The 22,357-nt window shown below is 41.1% G+C and overlaps 1 protein-coding gene across 1 annotated transcript in view; it reads left to right on the forward strand.

Moving 5' to 3' along the window:
• The window catches only part of LOC111957415 (fibrinogen C domain-containing protein 1-like), a 169,197-nt gene extending 148,222 nt beyond the window's left edge, over positions 1-20,975 (forward strand). The window contains exons 6-7 of the mRNA XM_023978229.2: positions 11,319-11,498; positions 17,241-20,975. Of these exons, the coding sequence (XP_023833997.1) occupies positions 11,319-11,498; positions 17,241-17,503 (443 nt within the window). The 3' untranslated portion in view covers positions 17,504-20,975. The remainder of the gene's footprint in view (positions 1-11,318; positions 11,499-17,240) is intronic.
• The last annotated feature ends 1,382 nt before the right edge of the window (positions 20,976-22,357 follow it).

Genomic DNA, 22,357 nt, shown 5'->3' on the forward strand with positions numbered 1-22,357 from the left:
AACTCTTACTCTTGTTAAAAATATGAAATTGTACTACATTTGTTGAAGAGCACATTAAGACTTGTTTAGGACTCGAAACTCAAAGTTTAGGACTTGAGACTTGACTTGGGACTTGTTGGTCTTGACTTGAGACTTGATTCGGACTTGCCTGTCTTGACTTGAGACTCGACTTGGGACTTCAATGCTAAGACTTGAGACTTACTTGGGACTTGTAAAACAATGACTTGGTCCCACCTCTGGAACTCGCCATCACTCATTTTTACTATAGCTGCATCTGAGTGGCGTAATGACTAATCGTGTGTACTTTGCCAAGTGCTCAGAGGGAGATAAAGCCTGACTAGCCCAGGAGGTCAAATCAGGTCAACGCCGTGGAAGATAAGAGGCTGATGATCCTAAAAGTGAATTTAGCTTGGTTGTATCTCTGCGTTTTTCTCGATGCCATCATACAACCAGAATATAATTTCAGGATGTCATCGCTATCATTGCTGATAGTTCCGATAGTTCAGAAGAGTTTACAGCAAACAGATTTGACCATACAATCATATTAATCTTAAGAGATAAGTGAATACACTGATGGAGAATTATCGTCTTTGAATTAATTATACTGTCTTCACTCAGCCCAACACAGCTGTTTGTGTGGTAAATACAATGTATCCATCTGTGGTGTTCAGCTACCGCCATTCTTCTGTACATAACAGGGCACTGGTAATGCCATGTTTGACGAAAGCTTTCACCAACGGCCAACTTCTCATGAATTGACTCTTTGTAGAGAGTGGTTGACTACCAAACTAGGAGGCCAATATTTGTTTAGTTGGAGTATGAATAGCGGCAGACAATTGTGTTTATTTGTACGGCTAAATCCAAGAGAAGTGTGTGAGTGATGATGACATCTAGGATTATTCTAATGCCGTCCCTTTTATGGGGAGAAGAGTCTCTTCCCATCCTTATTGTACAATCTTCATTAGCTCAGCTTTTGCAGAGAACGGCACTTTATTTTTAATTGAATAATCGCTATTTCATAAGCCTGGAGGTTATACAATGACAGAGGTTAGCCGGATATTCGGGAGACTCCCCCGGGAGTGTTCCCCTCAGAATTGCTGATACCAGGAGGATTCTTCTCACAGAGAAGAATGTAAAATATAAAACAAGAGCCGCATCAAGCCTAATTAAATCTTCACCCTTATTTGCATAGAACTGCGCTGGAGGCAGAGAACAGTTTTGCCAAAGCAATCCTGCACAGAAACCCGAGCCTCTTCAATGCAGACAAGCGCTGGAAATGAATAAAATCAATACTGATGCAGTGGTGTATGTCTGTCTATGGTGCCAAAGCCACAGAGAAAGCCAGAAATTAGAAAATATGGGGACGTAGGGCGGGCCCCAGGTTTCATAGCGGGATGATTCATTTAGGACAAAACTGAGGGGATAAAAGTCTCCCTTTCTGAGAGGTGTTCAAAGACCTCCTAAACTAGACCTGCGACTCTCAAGGGTGGCACTGACATCTGTGTGATGTACTCTATGAATTCAGCTCGTGTCTCCTCTTCCTCCTCATCCTCCACCTCCTCCTTGTCCTCCTCTACCTCTCACCTCCCTCTCTATGCCATTATCTGACAGGGAAGGGAGACCAGCCGAGCTAGATGTGTTACCAAGAACAAGCTCTACTGAGGAGTAGAATCCTGCTGCTGCTGCTGATGTGTACAAAGTGTGTTCTTAATAATTGATGGCCAGGAATGTTGCATCTGGGGAGAAAGGGAGTCTAGTCGTGATCAGAACCAGGTTGAGAGATCAATGTTTCCTCCTGCCACAATGAATATCAAATGTGGCCAATCTCCAAGCTGAGAATTAGTACAATAATTTCTCACCTTAAAATTTATGCAAACTTATTTTTGAATGAATAAGTCTTGAAAATATTTGTCCAATTTGCAGTTTCTACATAATCATTCCACTTCAGCGATAGTGACATGTAAGCATCACCATTCAAACCTACTTTGAGATGTAAACAACTGCCTCAACTTTATATTACGTGTATTTTTCACTAAAGTCATATCTGATAATTACATGTCCAATACATTCATTTTTGTTTAATCTCAATATCAAATAATGTATGGGTAACAATGTACCTTACTGTGATCGTTTTCAATTTAAAATGGTTAGAAAGAAACAAAATAGCTTCTTAGCAAAAGGCAATTTCTCAAGAATGTTGATTGACATGATAGTCTGGGAGTGGTCTGAGTTGGGAGGGGAAAACTGAAAATGTGTTGTTATTGGCAGAGAGGTTTGGAACTTTCTTTCATATTGGTCTATTAACTAATTTATCACCTGGTGATTTCACCAATCCGGCCAAAACTCTATCCCACCAAAACAGGCAGAAAATCCAGGCAATCTTTTCAAACAGCTCTTACACTAAATGGGGATTATCATAATTTTCACAATTTCACAGCATTATTCCAACCTCATAGTGTGGAAATAGGAATATCATGTTTTTAACTGCACAGGGCCCTTAATGACTTTCATTATCTGATTATTCATAATTCCATCAACACCTTATCCATGCAAAAAGTAATTAGTCTTCATTTGTGTCAAAGTGATTAACAGAAATATTGAAGGCATTGCCAATGATCAATTATCTGAATGTTCAGATTGAGTTTGAGATAATGGATATGCTGTTAAATGTCTCCACTGAGATTGAGAGATTCTCAAAGGGTCTAATTAAAACCTAAACACAATTATGGAAATGTACAGGAAAGTGCAGTTTAAATATAAGTAGTGTGCTTAATTTCCAAATAAATGCCTTTGATGCTCGTAAATGTTAAATTTTTTGCCTTGAGATAGGTCCCCCCCTTTTTTGTTGGGTTCCGGGGTCCTCCCCCCCAAAACAAAATATGTATAAGTACTGAAAAGCTTGGTTCTGGTGACTTTTTAAAAGGAAAAAATTTAATAAACCATCTAAAATATAATTTACATCCCCAGAAATGAGCTCAGTAACATACTGGTAAAATAATTATAGTATACAGGATGCAATTTAAGGTTGAATGCTGCAGCTATCTAAAGAAACACAACAGAGACCTTATTGATGAAATAAATAAGTTTATCTTGACAAAATGAACAGAGGAACATTTGACTGAACATGAATTAGAGCTCACTAATTCATATTCATCACAAAAAGTATTGGAAATCTCTTTCCAGGTTCTGATAAAAAACCTAGTTCTGACATAGTTTACAGTCTTTGTCAGAGCGCTTTATTCTTCTGGGCTTTTGGAAAAATATTTTCAAAGCTCTCCTGTAATTGAGCTCCTTGATGAGGGGGCCGTTGATGGAGAGCCACATGCAGGTGGCTAGATGCTCTCCCTGCAGTCTGTTCCTCAAGTCTGTTTTGACCTAAAGTAACAGAAAGAATCATAAGAGAAGGGAGAGGGACAAAGAGAATCTACTTTCACATTTAATTGTTCTTACTCGTTTCATTGCAGAGTAGTCCCTCTCACAATTAACGGAAGACAATGGTATAGTCAGTGTGATTGCTGCCAGCTGGCTAAGGCAGGGGAAGACTGCCCCCGCTCATCAAACTGCCAGGCCAGCTTTGTGTCATTGCCGTCAGCTGGTCTAAAATACATGAAAAACAAAAAGATGTACAACATTAAAGAAGAGCCGGTGTCCCCGCACATTGACTCTGTACCGGTACCCCCTGTATACAGACTCGCTATTGTTATTTTACTGCTGCTCTTTAATTATTGGTTACTTATATTTCTTATTTCTTTTGTATTTTTCTTAAAACTGCATTGTTGGTTTAGGGCTTGTAAGTAAGCATTTCACTGTAAGGTCTACACCTGTTGTATGTGACAAATAACATTTTATTTTATTTTAACAGAGTGGTAGTTCAACAGGAAAAAGGGTTGAGCAACACTGGCCTAAAATGTTATTTTCAAAAGATTGTCACACTCAGGCCATACCTTGAACGCCTCAGCTAGCACATGTTGCTTGTAAGAGGGCCACTCTTAAAGCACAGCAGCCTCTGGCTCTTGCAAAAACTGCCTGGAGAGGAGGGTCAGGTTAAAGGTGTTTATCATCTTACTAGAGAACGCAACCTGAGGTCCCAACACACTGAAGGCCCCCAGAATCTCCAGGTGTTGGAACCTCCAGTCTCGGCTGTCCTGGAGGCCAACAAGACTTGATTACAACACAAAACAGAAAATAAGTGATTAATAGCTATTTGTTTTAGTTTATCCAACACACATGATGTAACATTGGTTTCATCACAGCATTTGAAAACAAATGTTTTTACCTCCTCTCTGAACCGAGCGCAGAAATGCTCCCTGGTCTTGGTCTTCTCCACCTGGCCTCTCCCTCTCCTCCCTCCTCCCTTGACTAACCATGTGGCATATTATATAGCCACGGCTTCAGCCTGTCAATTTTAAGCCACTTTGGGTCTCATCCGGATTGCCGGCAGTGCGCACTTGGCCTTTTATCTATTCCTCTTTCTTCTCCTTCTCTCAGCTCTCCTCTCTCCTTTTCTCCTTCCATCTCCCCTCCTGGCTTTCTCCTCTCCTCTGCTCCATTCTGTCCCTCCTGCATCCCTACCTCACTCCTGGGATTCTGACTCTTCTCTGTCTAGTAAAGTAAGCCATACACTTGTTATAAAAACGATAGCTTAAGCTTTTAAAAAGTTAGCTTACTAAAGAAAGTTTTATTTAATTCAGGCTGATTTTACGTTAGCTAGGTAAGTTAACATTACCTGACACTCTTGTCCCTCCCTCCCCTTTCTCTTTTGCTGCCGTGGCTGGAAATGTTTCAATAAACTAATCTGAGAAAAAAATAAATCAAATCAAAGACTGATGAATGTAGCTATCTTGTTTGCACTTACAGTTCCAAACAAACTAGCTAGCTAACTTGCTTGACTAGTAACGTTAGATAACTATGTTTCTATCATCAACATACTTGTGGATATTGGATAGCTAAATGCCGTTACAATTGTGGCAACAATATTATAGATCTAAATTATGTTAGTAGAGTTTTTAGGTTATAGCTAGCTTATGTAGTTAACTAGTTGGCAAGCTAACGTTAGTCAAACAAACAAGCTAGCATACCTTTCTTGCAGTTCCTCAGGCAGGAGCACTCTGAGGTGATTCAAGTGAATTGTGGTTTGCGCCGCAGAGCATCTGTATCGAGCACTGGTCACTTGCACACCGGTCACTGGCACGCTGTGTTTCTTGAGTTGCAGGCTGCCTACCACAGCTCACAGAACTAAAAAACCTTCAGAACTGGGTTGAACCAAGACAGATTATCTATTACCAAGAAAAGTGAATGTGATTTACAGAACTTTATTGAAACTATGTTTGGTAGAAATATGATGTTTCTTTTGGTGTAGCGGCAATGATTCTGCCATGGCAGAGCGCCACACTTAAATGAATGCAGAGGAAACACTGCCTTGTAGTCCATACCACAATGAATTGAGGATGTTCTGGAAGCACAGCCGCGAGCTGCCCAGGGACATAAGCCTACCAGATGAGCTAAATTACTTCTATGCTCGCTTCGAGGCAAGCAACACTGAAGCATGCATGAGAGCATCAGCTGTTCCGGATGACTGGGTGATCACGCTCTCCGTAGCCGATGTGAGTAAGACCTTTAAGCAGGTCAACATTCACAAGGCCACGGGGCCGGATGGAATACCAGGACGTGTACTCCGAGCATGCGCTGACCAACTGGCAAGTGTCTTCACTGACATTTTCAACCTGCCCATTACTGAGTCTGTAATACCAACATGTTTCAAGCAGACCGCCATAGTCCATGTGCCCAAGAACACTAAGGTAATCTGCCTAAATGACTATCGACCCGTAGCACTCACGTCTGTAGCCATGAAGTGCTTCGAAAGGCTGGTCATGACTCACATCAACAACATTATCCCAGAAACCCTAGACCCACTCCAATTTGCATACCGCCCCAACAGATCCACAGATGATGCAATCTCTATTGCACTCCACACTGCCCTTTCCAACCTGGACAAAAGGAATACCTACATGAGAATGCTGTTCATTGACTACAGATCAGCGTTCAACACCATAGTGCCCTCAAAGCTCATCACTAAGCTGAGGACCCTGGGACTAAACACCTCCCTCTGCAACTGGATCCTGGACTTCCTGACAGGCCGCCCCCAGGTGGTAAGGTTAGGCAACAACACGTCTGCCACACTCATCCTCTACACTGGGGCCCCTCAGGGGTGTGTGCTTAGTCCCCTCTTGTACTCCCTGTTCACCTACAACTGCATGGCCAAACATGACTCCAACACCATCATTAAGTTTGCAGATGACACAACAGTGGTTGGCCTGATCACCGACAACGATGAGACAGCCTATAGGGAGAGGTCAGAGAACTGTCAGTGTGGTGCCAGGACAACAACCTCTCCTTCATTGTGAGGAAGACAAAGGAGCTGATCGTGGACTACAGGAAAAGGTGGGCCGAACAGGCCCCCATTAACATCGACGAAGCGCACAGCAAGCGGTACCCGGAGTGCCTAGTCTAGGACCAAAAGGCTTCTCAACAGCTTCTACCCCCAAGCCATAAGACTGCTGAACAAATAATCAAATGGCCACCCGTACTATTTACATTGCCCCCACCCCATTTGTTTTTTTACACTGCTGCTACTCGCTGTTTATTTTCTATGCATAGTCACTTTACCCCTACCTACAAATTATCTCAACTAACCTGTAGCCCCGCACATCGACTCTGTAGCGGTACCCCCTGTATATAGCCTCATTATTGTTATTTGATTGTGTTACTTTTTATTCTTTTTTACTTTAGTTTATTTGGTAAATATTTTCTTAACTCTTTCTTGAACTGCATTGTTGGTTAAGGGCTTGTAAGTAATCATTTCAACACCTGTTGTATTCGGCGCATGTGACAAATAAAGTTTGATTTGATTTGAAACAACTACAAAAGAACACCAATAAGAAGAATTGACTTGCTTGGGCCAAGAAACAAGAGCAATGGACATTGGTCTGATGAGTCCAAATTTGAGATAATGGTTCCAATCGCTGTCTCTTTGAGAGACGCATAGGTAAATGGATGATCTCCACATGTGGTTACCACCATGAAGCATGGAAGAGGAGGTGTGATGGTGCAACAGTATCTTCTAAATCAAAGAGGAATAGGCGAAGCATGAATACGTTGGCTATATGAATAAAGATTTAGTGTAGCCAAAGCTTAAAGAGTCCTCTGGGAAACACGGAACATCACTTTGGTTCCTACCCTGTCACAACAACTCATCCACGGAATTTTCATTCGTTGTCATGTCAAACAACACTGTATTCAAAGTGCCCACTATTATTTATATTCTAACTATATAATTATAATAAACATTTCATTTCCATGATTCCAAAAGTTCACCCAAGTGTTTTGATCTAAATCACAATTGCAACATTTGGTTAAAAATAAGGCCTAGTATTTTTGCCCATATCGTGGCAGTGTGGAAATGATCTCAAATGAGTGCAGGAAATGCATAAATTATTTTAGGTTGAAGTTGAATTGAACAGTATTAAACAATCCGAATGGAGAAAGACCCATTTAAATAATTTAGAATATATGTGTTGCCACCCTAGGGTCACGCACTACTCATCAAGCAAATGTAGAACTTTTATTAATCAAAAACATCAAATACCGTCATACCGTCAACATTTATTAAATACTATGATGTGACATTTTGGCCATATCACCCAGCCCCTGTGGCTACTTGGAAGAATCTAAAATATATTTTGATTTGTATAACACTTTTTTGGTTCCTTCAATGTAGAAAATAGTAAAAAGAAAGAAAAACCCTTGTCCAAACTTTTGACTGGTACTGTATAGTGTATCTCATAATTAATAATGTATTCATTTATTATATGATCGTAACACACCCTTACAAAAAGGAACATTCCCTATACAAATGGTGCCCCGTGTGAGGGAAACCCCTCTCATTCTATTGATATAGGTGTACGAGTGGGCACACCGTTGTATCTGTGGGTGCCATTGTCGAGACTGTAATGATGACCTTCCAGTGTAAATAGCCCATCTATTTGCTGTATAATTAATCCATTAAACAACACTGTTTATGCCTTTTGATGTACTATGGCGATGTGCCGGCTGCTGGGAGGAGCCTATCAAGCGGAACCCGCTGTTTGAACTGTGTCTCTCGGCACCGGGAGGGGGGCAGGTTAGGGTGTAGCGCGATTACTTGGTGTGGTTCTCCATGCCCAGTCACACTGTCGTATTAAGGTCATTCTCGAGTGCTGAACCTTTTGGAGTTTAACTTAATCTAAAATCGATTTAGACACTCCTCCAGCAGCCCTGAAGTGAATTGGTCAATCACTGTGCTAGCAATGCGTTCCAAGAAGTCTGTGTGAAAACATCAGCTATTTCTGGTATTTGAGACCATCGTACCATAGCACAGCAAGGACAGTGTTAATACAGAGCATTATCGGTAATTCTGTGATTAATGTTAATCGTGACTTTCTCTTAAATGTTATCCTCACTGGCTGTCTGTCTAATGATCCTATAGCATCTGCTAAGCATTTCAAACAGCAAGAAGCAGTCAGTAAAAACGAATGTGGCCACCTGCAGTGGGAGATTCACTTGTAGGAACCATACGAGGTATTCCACGACTGTCGACAACAGTTGTAGAAAAGCAGCATGCTTGGCTTAGCAGCGGCAAAAACTCCTGGCCTATTGATTTTCTGTCCTGGTGGTACAGCACATACACCAGTCTATGGCCTACAAAGAGAATTCATATGAGGCAGAGCACAGTAGATCCTTACCAAGAACCCATATACAGCACTTGCAGAGAAAGAGGGGGGAATGGTGGTGTAAAGCCTCATCTCTCTTTTCTGCTTGGAATAAGGTCCCCCTGGAGCTATTGATCCAAGAGTGCATTGCCCCTCTACAGCACCCTTGCCTCTGGCTGTCAGATGCTTTGTCTTCAACTATCGCTGCCCACGATGGCTGACAGCATGACTGGGATCCCAGGGGCACAATTTAACAAACTAATGGTTAACTCTATGAAGGTTTAGTCCGAAACACCCAAAAAGTTGGTTACTGTGCCTTGTAATGGTTCAGTGATGGAAAGTTATGTAAGTGCTTAATTTTTCCAAACCTAGTTCTACCATTGCATGAAGATAAACACAATGTAAGAATGAGCTGACAATAATTGCAAATTCTAACATTGTAATTAATACATTTCACATATGCTATCGCAAAAATAATAATTTGGTTGTGTTTATGTAGGCCTTGGGTAACATTAGAATACCATTGTTTTTTATTTGAAATAACAATAGCATTTTCATTCGTTTTTATGTTACTGTAGGCTATACTAAAAACAAAGAAACACAAAAAACACCCAAATTCAAGTGTTCAATCAATTGTATTCGTGGAGTGTCTTTGTTACAGCTAGGAAACAGAAAACATATGTGTTGGAACATAGCAACAGCTTATTTTTATAATGACAAAATAAATAAAATACCCCAACCACCAAGACGCACGGCCACCAAGACGCGCGGCCAGCAAGACGCTCGGCCACCAAGACGCGCGGCCAGCAAGACGCTCGGCCACCAAGACGCTCGGCCACCAAGACGCGTGGCCACCGAGACGCTCGGCCACCAAGACGCACGGCCAGCAAGACGCGCGGCCAGCAAGACGCGCGGCCAGCAAGACGCGCGGCCACCAAGACGCGCGGCCACCAAGACGCTCGGCCACCAAGACGCTCGGCACCCAAGCGCGCGGCCACCAAGACGCCTCGGCCACCAAGACGCGCGGCACCAAGACGCGCGGGCCAGCAAGACGCGCGGCCAGCAAGACGCCGCGGACACCAAGACGCACGGCCACCAAGACGCACGGCCAGCAAAGACGCGCTCGACGGCCAGCAAGACGGCTCGACCAGCAAGGACGGCACGACACCCAAGACGCACGGCCACCAAGGACGCACGGCCAGCAAGACGCGCGGCCACCAAGACGCGCGGCCACCAAGACGCGCGGCCACCAAGACGCGCGGCCACCAAGACGCGCGGCCACCAAGACGCATGGCCAGCAAGACGCACGGCCAGCAAGACGCACGGCCAGCAAGACGCACGGCCAGCAAGACGCTCGACCAGCAAGATGTGCGGTCAAATTATGAAAACATCAGTAGCCTAAACAGTAATATAAGCACCAAGTGGCCTTGATAAATAGTGAGAAAGCAATAATGGCATTAGAATAAATATAGGCAATTATTGTCAGCTCGTGCTTACATTGTGTTCGTCTTCACACAATGGCATCAGTTGGATTTAATTTAGCTGTTATCACTTATCCTAACAGTTGACATAAATCTTTGTAACTTTCACTTGCTTGACACACTTTGATATACCTTTGTTTGGTTGTACTGCGTAAGTCTACAGTTCTCTATTGTTGTCTTGTTGTTCTTCAGCACCTTTGTGGAGTACAACAGCTGTGCAGGTGGCTTATTTTGCACAGAGGGAGGGAGGGAGCGACTCACTTTGTTCATGGTGCCGACTAGGCGTGTTATTTGCGAGCAACTTGTTCGCCAATGACAGTGAAGTGAAGAAATTGTCCATGGTGACATTTCACCCTTTGCCATCATAAGGTTCAACAAGCCTCATCACTACATTCTCCAGCACTTGCTCAACTGCTGCCCGATGTGGATCTTTTCCCAGATATTGAAAGCCGTTCAGCATGTACAATTACACTCACTCTCACAGTGTACCCACTCCAAGTAGGCCAGATCAGACGGATAAGACTGTTTGGATTGGGTGGACTGATAGAGTACATGCCATTTTGAGATTATAATTAGAACAGATCAATACAATAGAATGGACCACCACCCTGTTCTTCAATTGGTGATTACATTATCATGCATCGTTCGCTTCCCCTCGCTCATTAACTCACCAATTCACCCCCTTTCTCCCTCCCCATCATACTTCATTTATTTTATCTGTTGTGATATGTGTGGAATTAGTTTCAATATAGTTTAGGTTCAGTTTCGAGGCAATTATCGGGGTGATTATCAGCTGGGCACTGCACATTCAACTGTCAGGAGAAGGAGAGGCAATGGGGGGAAACCATTCAAAAACGACGTGCCCTCCTAAAACTGGTTATAACTCCAGTTCTGTTTGTAATATTATTAAGATACACCGACAGCGTGTTTTATAGATGTATTGATGGAAAGTCAAGAACGGAGGGGGCATGACTTCGAAAAGGGACAGAGTAATCATGTTTTTAAATTCATGAACTTTCGCGGTTCTAGTGTAAAATCACAGCTGTTCAGGTCAGATCATGACTAGCCTCTCCTCTGTCTTCAAACTCAGGTTTGAAGAGGATGCATGCCCTGACCATCCAAGCCAACTACGAGCTGCGCATTGACCTGGAGGACTTTGAGAACAGCACAGCCTTCGCCCAGTACGGAGCCTTTGGAGTGGGACTGTTCTCCGTTGACCCGGATGAGGATGGATACCCGCTGACTGTTGCTGATTACTCAGGCACTGCAGGTACTGCAATACCCTACTGTACTGTAGCCATTTATTATGGCTCATACACATTTGTTTCATAGACTTTATAAATTACCCTTAAAGCATTTATAAATTGTACTGATCTTCCTATTGGTCAATGCCCCCCCTCTCAGGGAAGAAATACAATTTCTAAACATCCAAATATCAGGAAAATCCATTTCAGACATCTGTTCACCAGTATGAGAGTCTTTCTCTGGCTGTTGTTTGTTCTACATCAGCTGTAGATCATGCGCAGCAGCATCCAGGCAATGTGTGTGTGATTCTCCACGGTTCAGCTCTTCTGTCGCGGAGGGCTCTTTTGGACATGAATTGGGTCCCTCCACTCCGTTAGTCCCAGGTTCCCCCTTCCTCAGCCCCTCACTCATGGTTGGGCCCAGCTGGACAGAATCATGACCTTCCAGGGCTGCTGGAAAGGGCAGGGATGATGAAGCTGTAGGATGCCTCTGTGGCCACGGCAAATAAAGCAGGCCATTAGGTTATTACGGCCTGACATAAACAAACAGTCGGATTATCATCAATCAGGAGGAGAATATCGCTTCCACTTGATTTAATTAGTGAGGTTGTCTTTAAATGCCTGCTGCCAGGGATTCATGCAACATTGATTCCCAATCTTATCAATTAAAGTTGATTTTTCATCCTCTCTTGTTGTTTTTGTTCAGACGAATTGAGGCTCTGGGATTTAAAAAAATAAGAAGTTTGTATCAAGGCCCAGTGCAGTCAAAATTGTGATTTCCCTGTGTTTTATATACACTGAGCATACAAAACATTAATGACACCTGCTCTTTCCATGACATAGACTGACCATGTTAATACAGGTGAAAGCTATGATCCGTTATTGATGTCACTTGTTTAATCCACTTCAATCTGTATAGATGAAGGGGAGGAGAGGTTAGAGAATGATTTTAAGCCTTGAGACAATTGAGACATGGATTGTGTATGTGTGCCATTCAGAGGGTGAATGGGCAAGACAAAATTCTTAAGTGCCTTTGAAAGGGGTACAGTATGTGCCAGGCGCAACGGTTTGTGTCAAGAACTGCAACTCTGCTGGGTTTTTCATGCACAACAGTGTCCCATGTGTATCAATAATGTTCCACCACCCAAAGGACATCCACCTAGTTTACCCAACTGTGAAAAGCATTGGAGTCAACATGGGCCAGCATCCCTGTGGAACGCTTTCGACACCTTATAGAGTCCATGCCCCAATTCATTTTCAGGGCAAAAGTGGGGGGCGCAACTCAATATTAGGAAGGTATCCTTAATGTTTGTACACTCAGTTTATATTTCCATCCTATGAGCTTGGAATAATACTGTCAAATTGTGAAAACGGTGATAATGCCCGTGTAAGAGTAAGAGTAGTGTAAGAGATGTTTGAAAAGACTTCCTGAAATATCAGACTTTTTTTGTTGGGATAGAGTTTTGGCCTGCCTCACCAGGCAGTAAATTAGTTAATATACCAATAAGAAAGAAAGAGAGTTCCAAACCTCTCTGCCAAAAATAACTTGTTTTCAGTTCTCTCCTCTTGCTTGAGAAGTTGCTCTTCGCTAAGAAGCTTCACTATAATACCAAAAGTATGTGGACACCTGCTCGTTGAACATCTCATTCCAAAATCGTGGGCATTAAGGTCCCCCCCTTTACTGCTGTAACAGCCTCCACTCTTCTGGGAAGGCTTTCCACTAGATGTTGGAACTTTGCTGCAGGGAATTGCTTCCATTCAACCGCAAGAGCATTAGTGAGGTTGGGCAGGGATGTTGGCCGATTAGGCCTGGCTCGCAGACGGCGTTCCAATTCATCCCAAAGGTATTCGATGGGGTTGAGGTCAGGGCTCTGTGCAGGTCAATCAAGTTCTTCCACATCGATCTTGACAAAACCTTTTTGTATGGACCTCGCTTTGTGCATGGGGGCATTGTCATGCTGAAACAGGAAAGGACCTTCCCTAAACTGTTGCCACAATGTTGGAAGCACAGAATCTTCAAGAATGTCATTGTATACTGTAGTGTTAATATTTCCCTTCACTGGAACTAAGGGGCTAACCCCAGACTATTATTCCTCCTCCACCAAATTTTACAGTTGGCAATATGCATTTGAACAGGTAGCGTTCTCCTGGCATCCACCAAAACCAGATTCGTCCATCGGACTGCCAGATGGTGAAGTGTGATTCATCACTCCAGAGAGCACGTTTCCACTGCTCCAGAGTCCAATGACGGCAAGCTTTACACCACTCCAGCCGACACTTGGCATTGCGCATGGTGATCTTAGGCTTGTATGCGGCTGCTCGGCCACGGATACCCATTTAATGAAGCTCCCGACTAACAGTTATTGTGTGGACATTGCTTCCAGTGGCAGTTTGGACCTTGGTAATGATTTTTACGCGCTTCAGCACTCAGCAGTCCAGTCTTGTGAGCTTGTGTGGCCTACCACTTCGCGGCTGAGCCGTTGTTTCTCCTAGATGTTTCCACTTCAAATAATAGCACTTACAGTTGACCGGGGCAGCTCTAGCTCTTCAGTAAAGCCATTCTACTGCCAATGTTTGTCTATGGAGATTGCATGGCTGTGAGATTGCATGGCTGTGCATGGCTCAATTTTATACACCTGTCAGCAACGGGTGTGGCTGAAACAGCAGAATCCACTCATTTGAAGGGGTGTCCACAGACTTTTGTTTTTTGTTGTTGTTTTTTTACCATTTTAATTGAAAACAATCACAGTAAGGTAGTTAATTGTTACCCAGAAATGTTTTGATATTGAGATTTTTTTTAAACGGCAGCATTGGACCTTAATAAAATGTTACTCTGCAGCAGCACTGTTTTGACTTCAGCACAGTCCTGAGTTTGCTTTCAATACCTGGATTTAAATGATTTGTTCTTCATATATTTGGTTTCAATTAAGTGACATCTGGGAGGAACAGTTTGAGATTTGACAGTCAAAACCAATGATAAAGGATATGTTCACATATTGACTAAGACAGTACTTGTATTTCCCCCCCCCCCCCCCCCCCKCGTTTGTTCTGCATCCGTGCCTTTTATTCTTTGATAATTAATCTTCAATCCTTGCAAAGATTATTTAACCATTATCCTAAACAACAAAATGATGGTTATATACTACAGAATTGTGCATCATATATAAACATGAAATGAGTACTCTACCGGCAGAGAAATAGGGCGAACGTGCAATTACCTGTGATGATGAGGCGCACTAGCTGTTCACACTTTAAGTGCTTACTCTCAGAACTTGAAAGAAACACATTAATGACATTTTTTTACCTAACCAAAGTGTTTTAACCATATCATTACTAGAGCCACAGGAGTGTTGAGTATGTTTTATTACAATGCTTGTGGAGAGCACATAATTTCCCTCTGATGTTTTTAATGTATTCATTATGAATATGATTATGAGTTCCGGTGCATGTTCAAATACTTTCGCTGCTCTCATTGTAGGTTTCTCCCAGGATATTTGATTAAAATGTGTCCAACATTACATTACATTACATTACATTAAATTTGTTATAATGGTACAGTAGGCATCCATTTACACTGCATCTTCAGGAGTTTGAGAGGTTTAATCATCAATGCAGTGTGTCATTATCATATCCTGCCACTATGTTTACAATAATTCTATATTTAAATGGTTGCCAACCTTTTTTAGCTGTAATCCACGAGCGTGTTGAAGCGGTTAAAGTCAGCATAGAATAGATGTACAAGAGGTTGGCATACAATATTCTGGGGTACTTTTTCCATATGAAGAGAGGCAGACTCGTCCTACACTGCCCTAATAAGCTGACTCTTCCCTTTGTGCATTGCATGATTTTACTATTATCATCCCCATGCTCTTTCATCATCTTCACGAACAAAACAAATCATGTGGTCTGTTATAATTCCATTTCATTGTTGTATGAGTAGAGGAGTTAAACTGACATTTCAAAAATGTTCAACTTCATATTCATAATGTCCAGCGCCACCCCAACATGAACATGTGTGAAAATGGCGCGTTTCTATGTTTTTTTTGTAAAAAGGATAGAGGAAGATGAGTGTTTCCTATGACATCATCAACCAATTAGTATACAATTAGTAGGCAATTAGTAGGAAGTGCCTACTCATAATTGGTTAAAATCACATGATGCACACCAATGATGTCATTGGAATCACTTATCTTCCTCAATCTTTTTTACTACAAAACATAGAATATTGCCATTTTCACGTACTGTATGTAGATGTTGGGGTGGTGCAGGAGAATATGAATATTAAGTAGAACATTTTTGAAATTTCCCTTTCACCCAGTGTCCTGGCAAAATTCCAGTGTAATTTGGTGTTCTCAGCCAACTCACCTAGTAAAACAAGGGTTAAATAAGTCTATAGTCTGAGGCACTTGGTGGGAAATTGAAATATATGTTAAAATCTGTAATCTGCATAATGTGATAGTTAGGGGGAAGATTTTTCTCCTTACCATCAGCCCATGATTACGAGGCATGATATGGAAGCAAAATCTGAGAGGATATCCATACAAAAAAATGGAGTTAGTGCTATGTGGGCAATAAGCAGCTGTCGCTAAGAGCTGCCTGGTCCAGCCACAGCAGAATTAGCACCTCCAGAGTAGAGCGTGGTGCTGCACAAAGGGGATTTGATTAATTCACCACTGGCTGCTGTATTACATCCCTGAGACATACATCGTAGGGTTTAATAAGGCCACCACCACAGCCTACAGCCTCTCCACCAGTCTTCCTCTGATCTGCACACACACACACAGACATATGTAAGCATGCACAGATACACACAAACACCACCCACACCCACCCACACATATCCTACTGGGCAGACACTGGTTGAATAAATGTTGTTTCAATGTAATTCGTCAGTGTCTTGTGACGTGGAATCATAGTGGAAAATAGATTGGATTCGAAAAAAGTCATCAACCAGTACTGTTTTCATCTCATTTCAACCAACATTGTAAACATTGAAATTAGGGTAAAACTTCAACTTAAATACATTGACTTAACTTGACTAACAGGTTGTTACATCAATCTATTTTCAGCATAATCATCAGAACTATATATGTTGAAATTGCATTGAAAGATGCACGTAGACATTTTACTAATATCTTTATCCTATATTGATTACATATTGTGTGGTTGAATTTATGTAGAATTTCATATTTGATTAGAAATATTTTATTTGACCTTGTTTCAATGTTGATAGTAAAATGGTATGTTTGAATCAACGTCATTGTTTCAACGTCATGCCATCAACCTAAATAAAGAGCTATATTGAATGTGAAGCCACAGTCCAACAATTCCTGCCTGAACATTGACTCATACTGGTATATAATGGGTAATAATCTTCAGTGAGAACAAGTATACCATCCAGATCTACCTCTATCTACTCTGCTTGGCTTTGGAAACAAGCTGTGTTCGATTCAGCTGAGCTATCATGTCAACTCATTTCTCCCCTCCTCTCTCACTCACTAACACAGAACCTGGCAATAGCAAAGTAATTTACTTGCCCGTCCCTGTGGTTTTCATTTATTTCAGTATAATGTTATATTTCACCAAGCAGTAGTGGTCTTTCTTTTTAAACCTCTCACACATATACCACCATACATGTCATCATGATCCTGTCAAAGTGCTAAAATGCTGGCTACCTCTCTCATTCCCCACCCTCTCTTTATTTCGCTCTCTCCCTCTCCTCCCTGTTTCTGCACCCACCCCTCCTCCTGTCTGTCTGTCTTTGTAAGGTGACTCAATGCTCAAACACAACGGGATGAAATTCACCACCAAGGACCAAGATAACGACCACTCAGAGAACAACTGTGCCTCCTTCTACCACGGTGCCTGGTGGTACCGCAACTGCCACACGTCCAACCTGAATGGACAGTACCTGCGTGGGCCGCACACCTCCTACGCCGACGGTATTGAGTGGTCCTCCTGGACGGGCTGGCAGTACTCCCTTAAATTCGCTGAGATGAAGATTAGAGCCACGACAGAGGAGAACAAATGAAAGGGAACAGATAGTACGAGAAACCATAGATTGATGGACTTTGGCGTTATTAAAGACACTCTACCTGCCGAAAATTAGAATAAGGACTCTGAAACCTTAATCTGCTCGTACTGTAACCCCTTTCCAAAAACATTCTCAATCCCCTCCAAACGTTGACCATTTTGTGGTGTTGTGTTGAAACCTCCAAGGTTTTGTAACCTTTTGTAGCTTCTTGCTGATCTGATCATGTTTCTAAGAATGATTTAAAAAACAATGCAGGCAATGTCAGAACTACAGTATTGTTGTGCTTTTAAAAGGAAAGCTGTGGAATTTTGAAATATGAAACGTTAGGATTTTTCTCATTCTCTTGAGTGAAATTGAATTGAATGAATTGAGTTTCCTACAGTTTATTTGGGTTGTCCCAGCTGCTTGTATGTACCGTTAACTTTGCATCTGACAGCAGTCTGAGTTCTCCTAAGTGTTACGCAGGGGGTTCAGTGAACCCCGCTCACGAGATGAGGAACCTTGCTTGAGACCTGAATACGTGTGATAGGTCCCTGAGCTAATGCTCAGACGTTAGCTCAGTGGGTTAACACTGTCTTGAGACACGCAAGAGACACAGGTTTGAACCCCAGTCAGTTACATGATCTTGTGGTTTACCCCTAGCTCCTTTTTGACCCCTAGACATACCTTGTACAGATCATGTGTCAGTCCAGTGCCCCAGTAAGACACATTCATGACAAAGCATTATATCAGTCAGTCAGACAGGGGTTTTAAAGCCAGCCCAATCACTTCACAAAAGGCAGCCTTGCCTTTTACATAACATTTACAAATACAATGATCCCACAAGAGTGGCTTTGAGCAACATGCACGTGTGACCTGTTACAATGAAAGTAGAGAGAATGAAGAGAATACGTGAAAGGGCTGGGCCAGCCCAGGCGTGCCAATTATAATCAGAGGCCTGGATCTCTGAGAACCAAGTCTATTCACTGATATGCTATCTTGACTCAACTCAAATTAGTCCTTTCAATATACTGGATTTTGCTTACTCCTGAAGCCTTCTAGTCTGTCATCTTCAGGAGATGATTGATAATGTAAGGCAAACTGTGTTCTTTACTCAGTCAGAGCACCAAAAATTGAGATTCCCCTATGGGCAACCAAAGTTAAAAAAAATATGAAAACATTGTGACATAATACAACAACTGCTGGTAATTCATTCCCTGCAAAGAGCAGCCTTTTCATTTGTCCAGATGTTGAACGACATTGTGTCACTGGTACAGTATGAGTGTATGTCTTTCTCATTATTTACAGTGATATGATATAGTGTTCGATACCTTGGAGGCAGCAGACAATTGTACATCTGTGTAGTTTCCAGACCTGGGTTCAAATACATTTGTATCTGCTATTAAAAATACTTTTTATTGTGTATTTGAGTATTTTTAAATATACAGCCCAAAACAATGACTTTTATTTGAGTATTTGAATGTTTATTACAAAAATGGAACAAATAAAAAAGTCTATCAAATTGTATTTGAAAGTATTTTCAAATACTTTTCTGGAACACTGTTTGAATCCCTTTTCAAATATATTTTCACCAAACATATTTCAAATACCCTCAAATACTCTGCTTTAAATGTTTAGCAAAATCCAGATGTTTATATACAATCCTATGAATATATGTTCTAAGTAAATCGATCAATGAATTGCTCAAAGGGACTTAGATTTTGGCCACCAGATGGAAGCAGTGTGTGTGCAAAGGTTAAGACTGATCCAGTGGAGAATTACATTACTGCACAATATTTTGTATCAAGTCTGCCAGGAATTTGCCTAAATATGGCAAATTGGTCAATTCATACATTTTCAAGTACATAACTATAGAGAACATACAAAAATGCTATGGTAATAAATGTTTTTATCTTATACAATAACTTTCACACATCTAGATGGCCGGGCGGGGTGGGTGTGGAGTCAGAGACAGCAGTGGGGTCAAACTGTAGATCCCAGTTCATACATTTGAACATATAAATTGATTTTATCAAACAAAACGATGCTACATTTTATCTCTGGGACCCTCAGGATGACAAATCAGAGCAAGATTACTGATTGTAAGTACATTATTTACCTTCAGAGGTGAATGTATCAAACTAGTTGCCGTGATACGTTTTTTGTTGTTGTGTACTCCTCAAACGGTAGCATGGTATTTGTTCACTGTAATAGCAACTGTTAATTGGAGTTAGACACTGCAGTTAGATTTACAAGAATTTAAGCTTTCTCCCCATATAAGACATGTCTATGTCCCAGGAAAGTTGGCTGTTATATACAACGTCATTCTAGTCACATTAGCGCACATTAGCAACAACCGCTCCGGTTTAGGGACACCTATCCTGTAGAGGTTTAAACTGCTGAGGGATAGGGCTGGTGAAATGTTATCAAAAACAACAAAGATATTGAGGATTACCTAATCACCCAATATCTTCCACCAACTACTGATCCTCTGAAATTCTGGAAAACACACAGTCACACACACCCAACACTGAGCAGAGTTGCTGCTGAGTACTTACATGTCCCAGCATCCTCCGCAGCTGTGGAGCGGCATTTTAGCATTGGAGGGCGTATCTTCAGACCAGATCGCTGCTCAATGTCTGACAAGCTTTTTGAAACCCTGCTGTTTTTTAAATGTAACATGGCATCTTGCCATCTTTCATGAGACACCAACGTAAGGTAGCCTAGTGGTTAGAGCGTTGGACTAGTAACCGAAAGGTTGCAAGATCGAAGATCAGCTCCCTGAGCTGACAAGGTAAAAATCTGGCATTCTGCCCCTGAACATGGCAGTTAACCCACTGTTCCTGGGCTGTCATTGAAAATAAGAATTTGTTCTTAACTGACTTGTCTAGTTTAATAAAGGTAAAATAAATATTGTGATTAAAAAGTGAAGTAAGACCTATACATGTAAAATCTAAATACTTGTTTTGTAAAGTAATTTAAATACCTGAAATCGTATTTGAACCGAGATCTGGTGGTGCCTATAAAAGTCAGAGTGACAAAGGGTTGTTACAAAGTAGAAATGGCACATTGAGGCTCACAACTTGGAGTCAATATTGAGACAACATTGTGTTGTGTGTTTGCCGGGAATGTGGTGGTCTCCTATGCATTCTGTAGTATGTTGCAGCCATTGTTAATTTACTGTAATTTTGTATTTATGTTTAAGTTACTGTTTGTTTTGTCATGAGTCTTTCCATTTAAAGGTTGAGTGAAAATATTGCTTATATGGTGATAGGTAGAGAGGTCTGTTTAAGTTAGGCTGAAACACACTTAAAGTGAGATTTTAATGTTGGTATTATTATGAGTGTTTTTATAATGGTAAGCTGTTGTTGTAAAATATCCCTCAGTCCAATATGAGCACTTAATAATCAGATCTTCTGATTAACATTCAGTATACTTTTTATGTTTTTGTCTCAAAATGAATAAAACAAAAAAACATTGTGTTTCGATGTGTAAAGTTGTCTCATCACAGTATTTTAAAATAAAGGTATACTATAAGAACTAACATTTATCACTTTACAAACTTAGTTTTTTATTTCTTATGATTGTAGCCTAATCGTATCAAATCAAATCAAATGTTATTGGTCACATACACATGGTTAGKAGATGTTAATGCGAGTGTAGCGAAATGCTTGTGCTTCTAGTTCCGACAATGCAGTAATAACCAACYAGTAATCTAACCTAACAATTCCACAACTACTACCTTATACACACAAGTGTAAAGGGATAAAGAATATGTACATAAAGATATATGAATGAGTGATGGTACAGAACGGCATAGGCAAGATGCAGTAGATGGTATCGAGTACAGTATATACATATGAGATGAGTAATGTAGGGTATGTAAACATAAAAGTGCATAGTTTAAAGAGGCTAGTGATACATGTATTACATAAAGATGGCAAGATGCAGTAGATTATATAGAGTACAGTATATACATATACATTATATTAAGTGGCATTGTTTAAAGTGGCTAGTGATACATTTTTGATCAATTTCCATCTATCACTCATTATAGTTACTCAATTAGATGATAATTCCACCATAAGAGGGACATGAATTAAACATTCTCAATAACAGAGTACTGTCAGTTTGTCATTGGGGGAAGGGACAAAAAGATAGTTTTTCTACAGATATACTGTAGACTACAATATTAGTACAGTTTTCTAAATTGCTTTAGTGCTATTGGTTACACATGGTCTGTGGCTGTGATGCTCCAACAACGTTGGAGGCAGCTTATGGTGGAGAAATCATTTACTTTCAATTCTTTGGCAACAGCTCTGGTGGACATTCCTGCAGTCAGCATGCCAATTGCACACTCCCTCAAAACTTGAGACATCTGTGGCATTGTGTTGTTTGACAAAACTGCACATTTTAATGTGTTCTTTTATTATTCCCGGCACAAGGTACACCTGTGTATTGATCATGCTGTTTAATCAGCTTCTTGATATTCCACACCTGTCAGGAGAAACGCTCACTAACATGGATGTAAACAAATGTGTGCCTAAAATTTGAGCTCATGAAACATGGGACCAACACTTTTCTTTTCCAGTGTAGTTTATTTTATCAACCAGGTAATCAAATAGCAAAAAAAATCAAGATACATTTTCCTTTAAATGTAATAGGCTAAAGTACATTAAACTGTTTTCACATTAGGCAAAACACTTTATTACCCATTAAAATTAACTGAACATCAAATTTCATTCAATTCTATCCTGTGTGTGATCAAAGGTGTGATCATTGAACACGACTTTCACAATCAATGATGCAAAAAATAAATCAATTATTCAGATATAATTACATCACAGGTTTACTGTAATCAAATTAAACAAA

This window comes from Salvelinus sp. IW2-2015, linkage group LG33, assembly GCF_002910315.2.
Source record: "Salvelinus sp. IW2-2015 linkage group LG33, ASM291031v2, whole genome shotgun sequence".
Taxonomy (NCBI): domain Eukaryota; kingdom Metazoa; phylum Chordata; class Actinopteri; order Salmoniformes; family Salmonidae; genus Salvelinus; species Salvelinus sp. IW2-2015.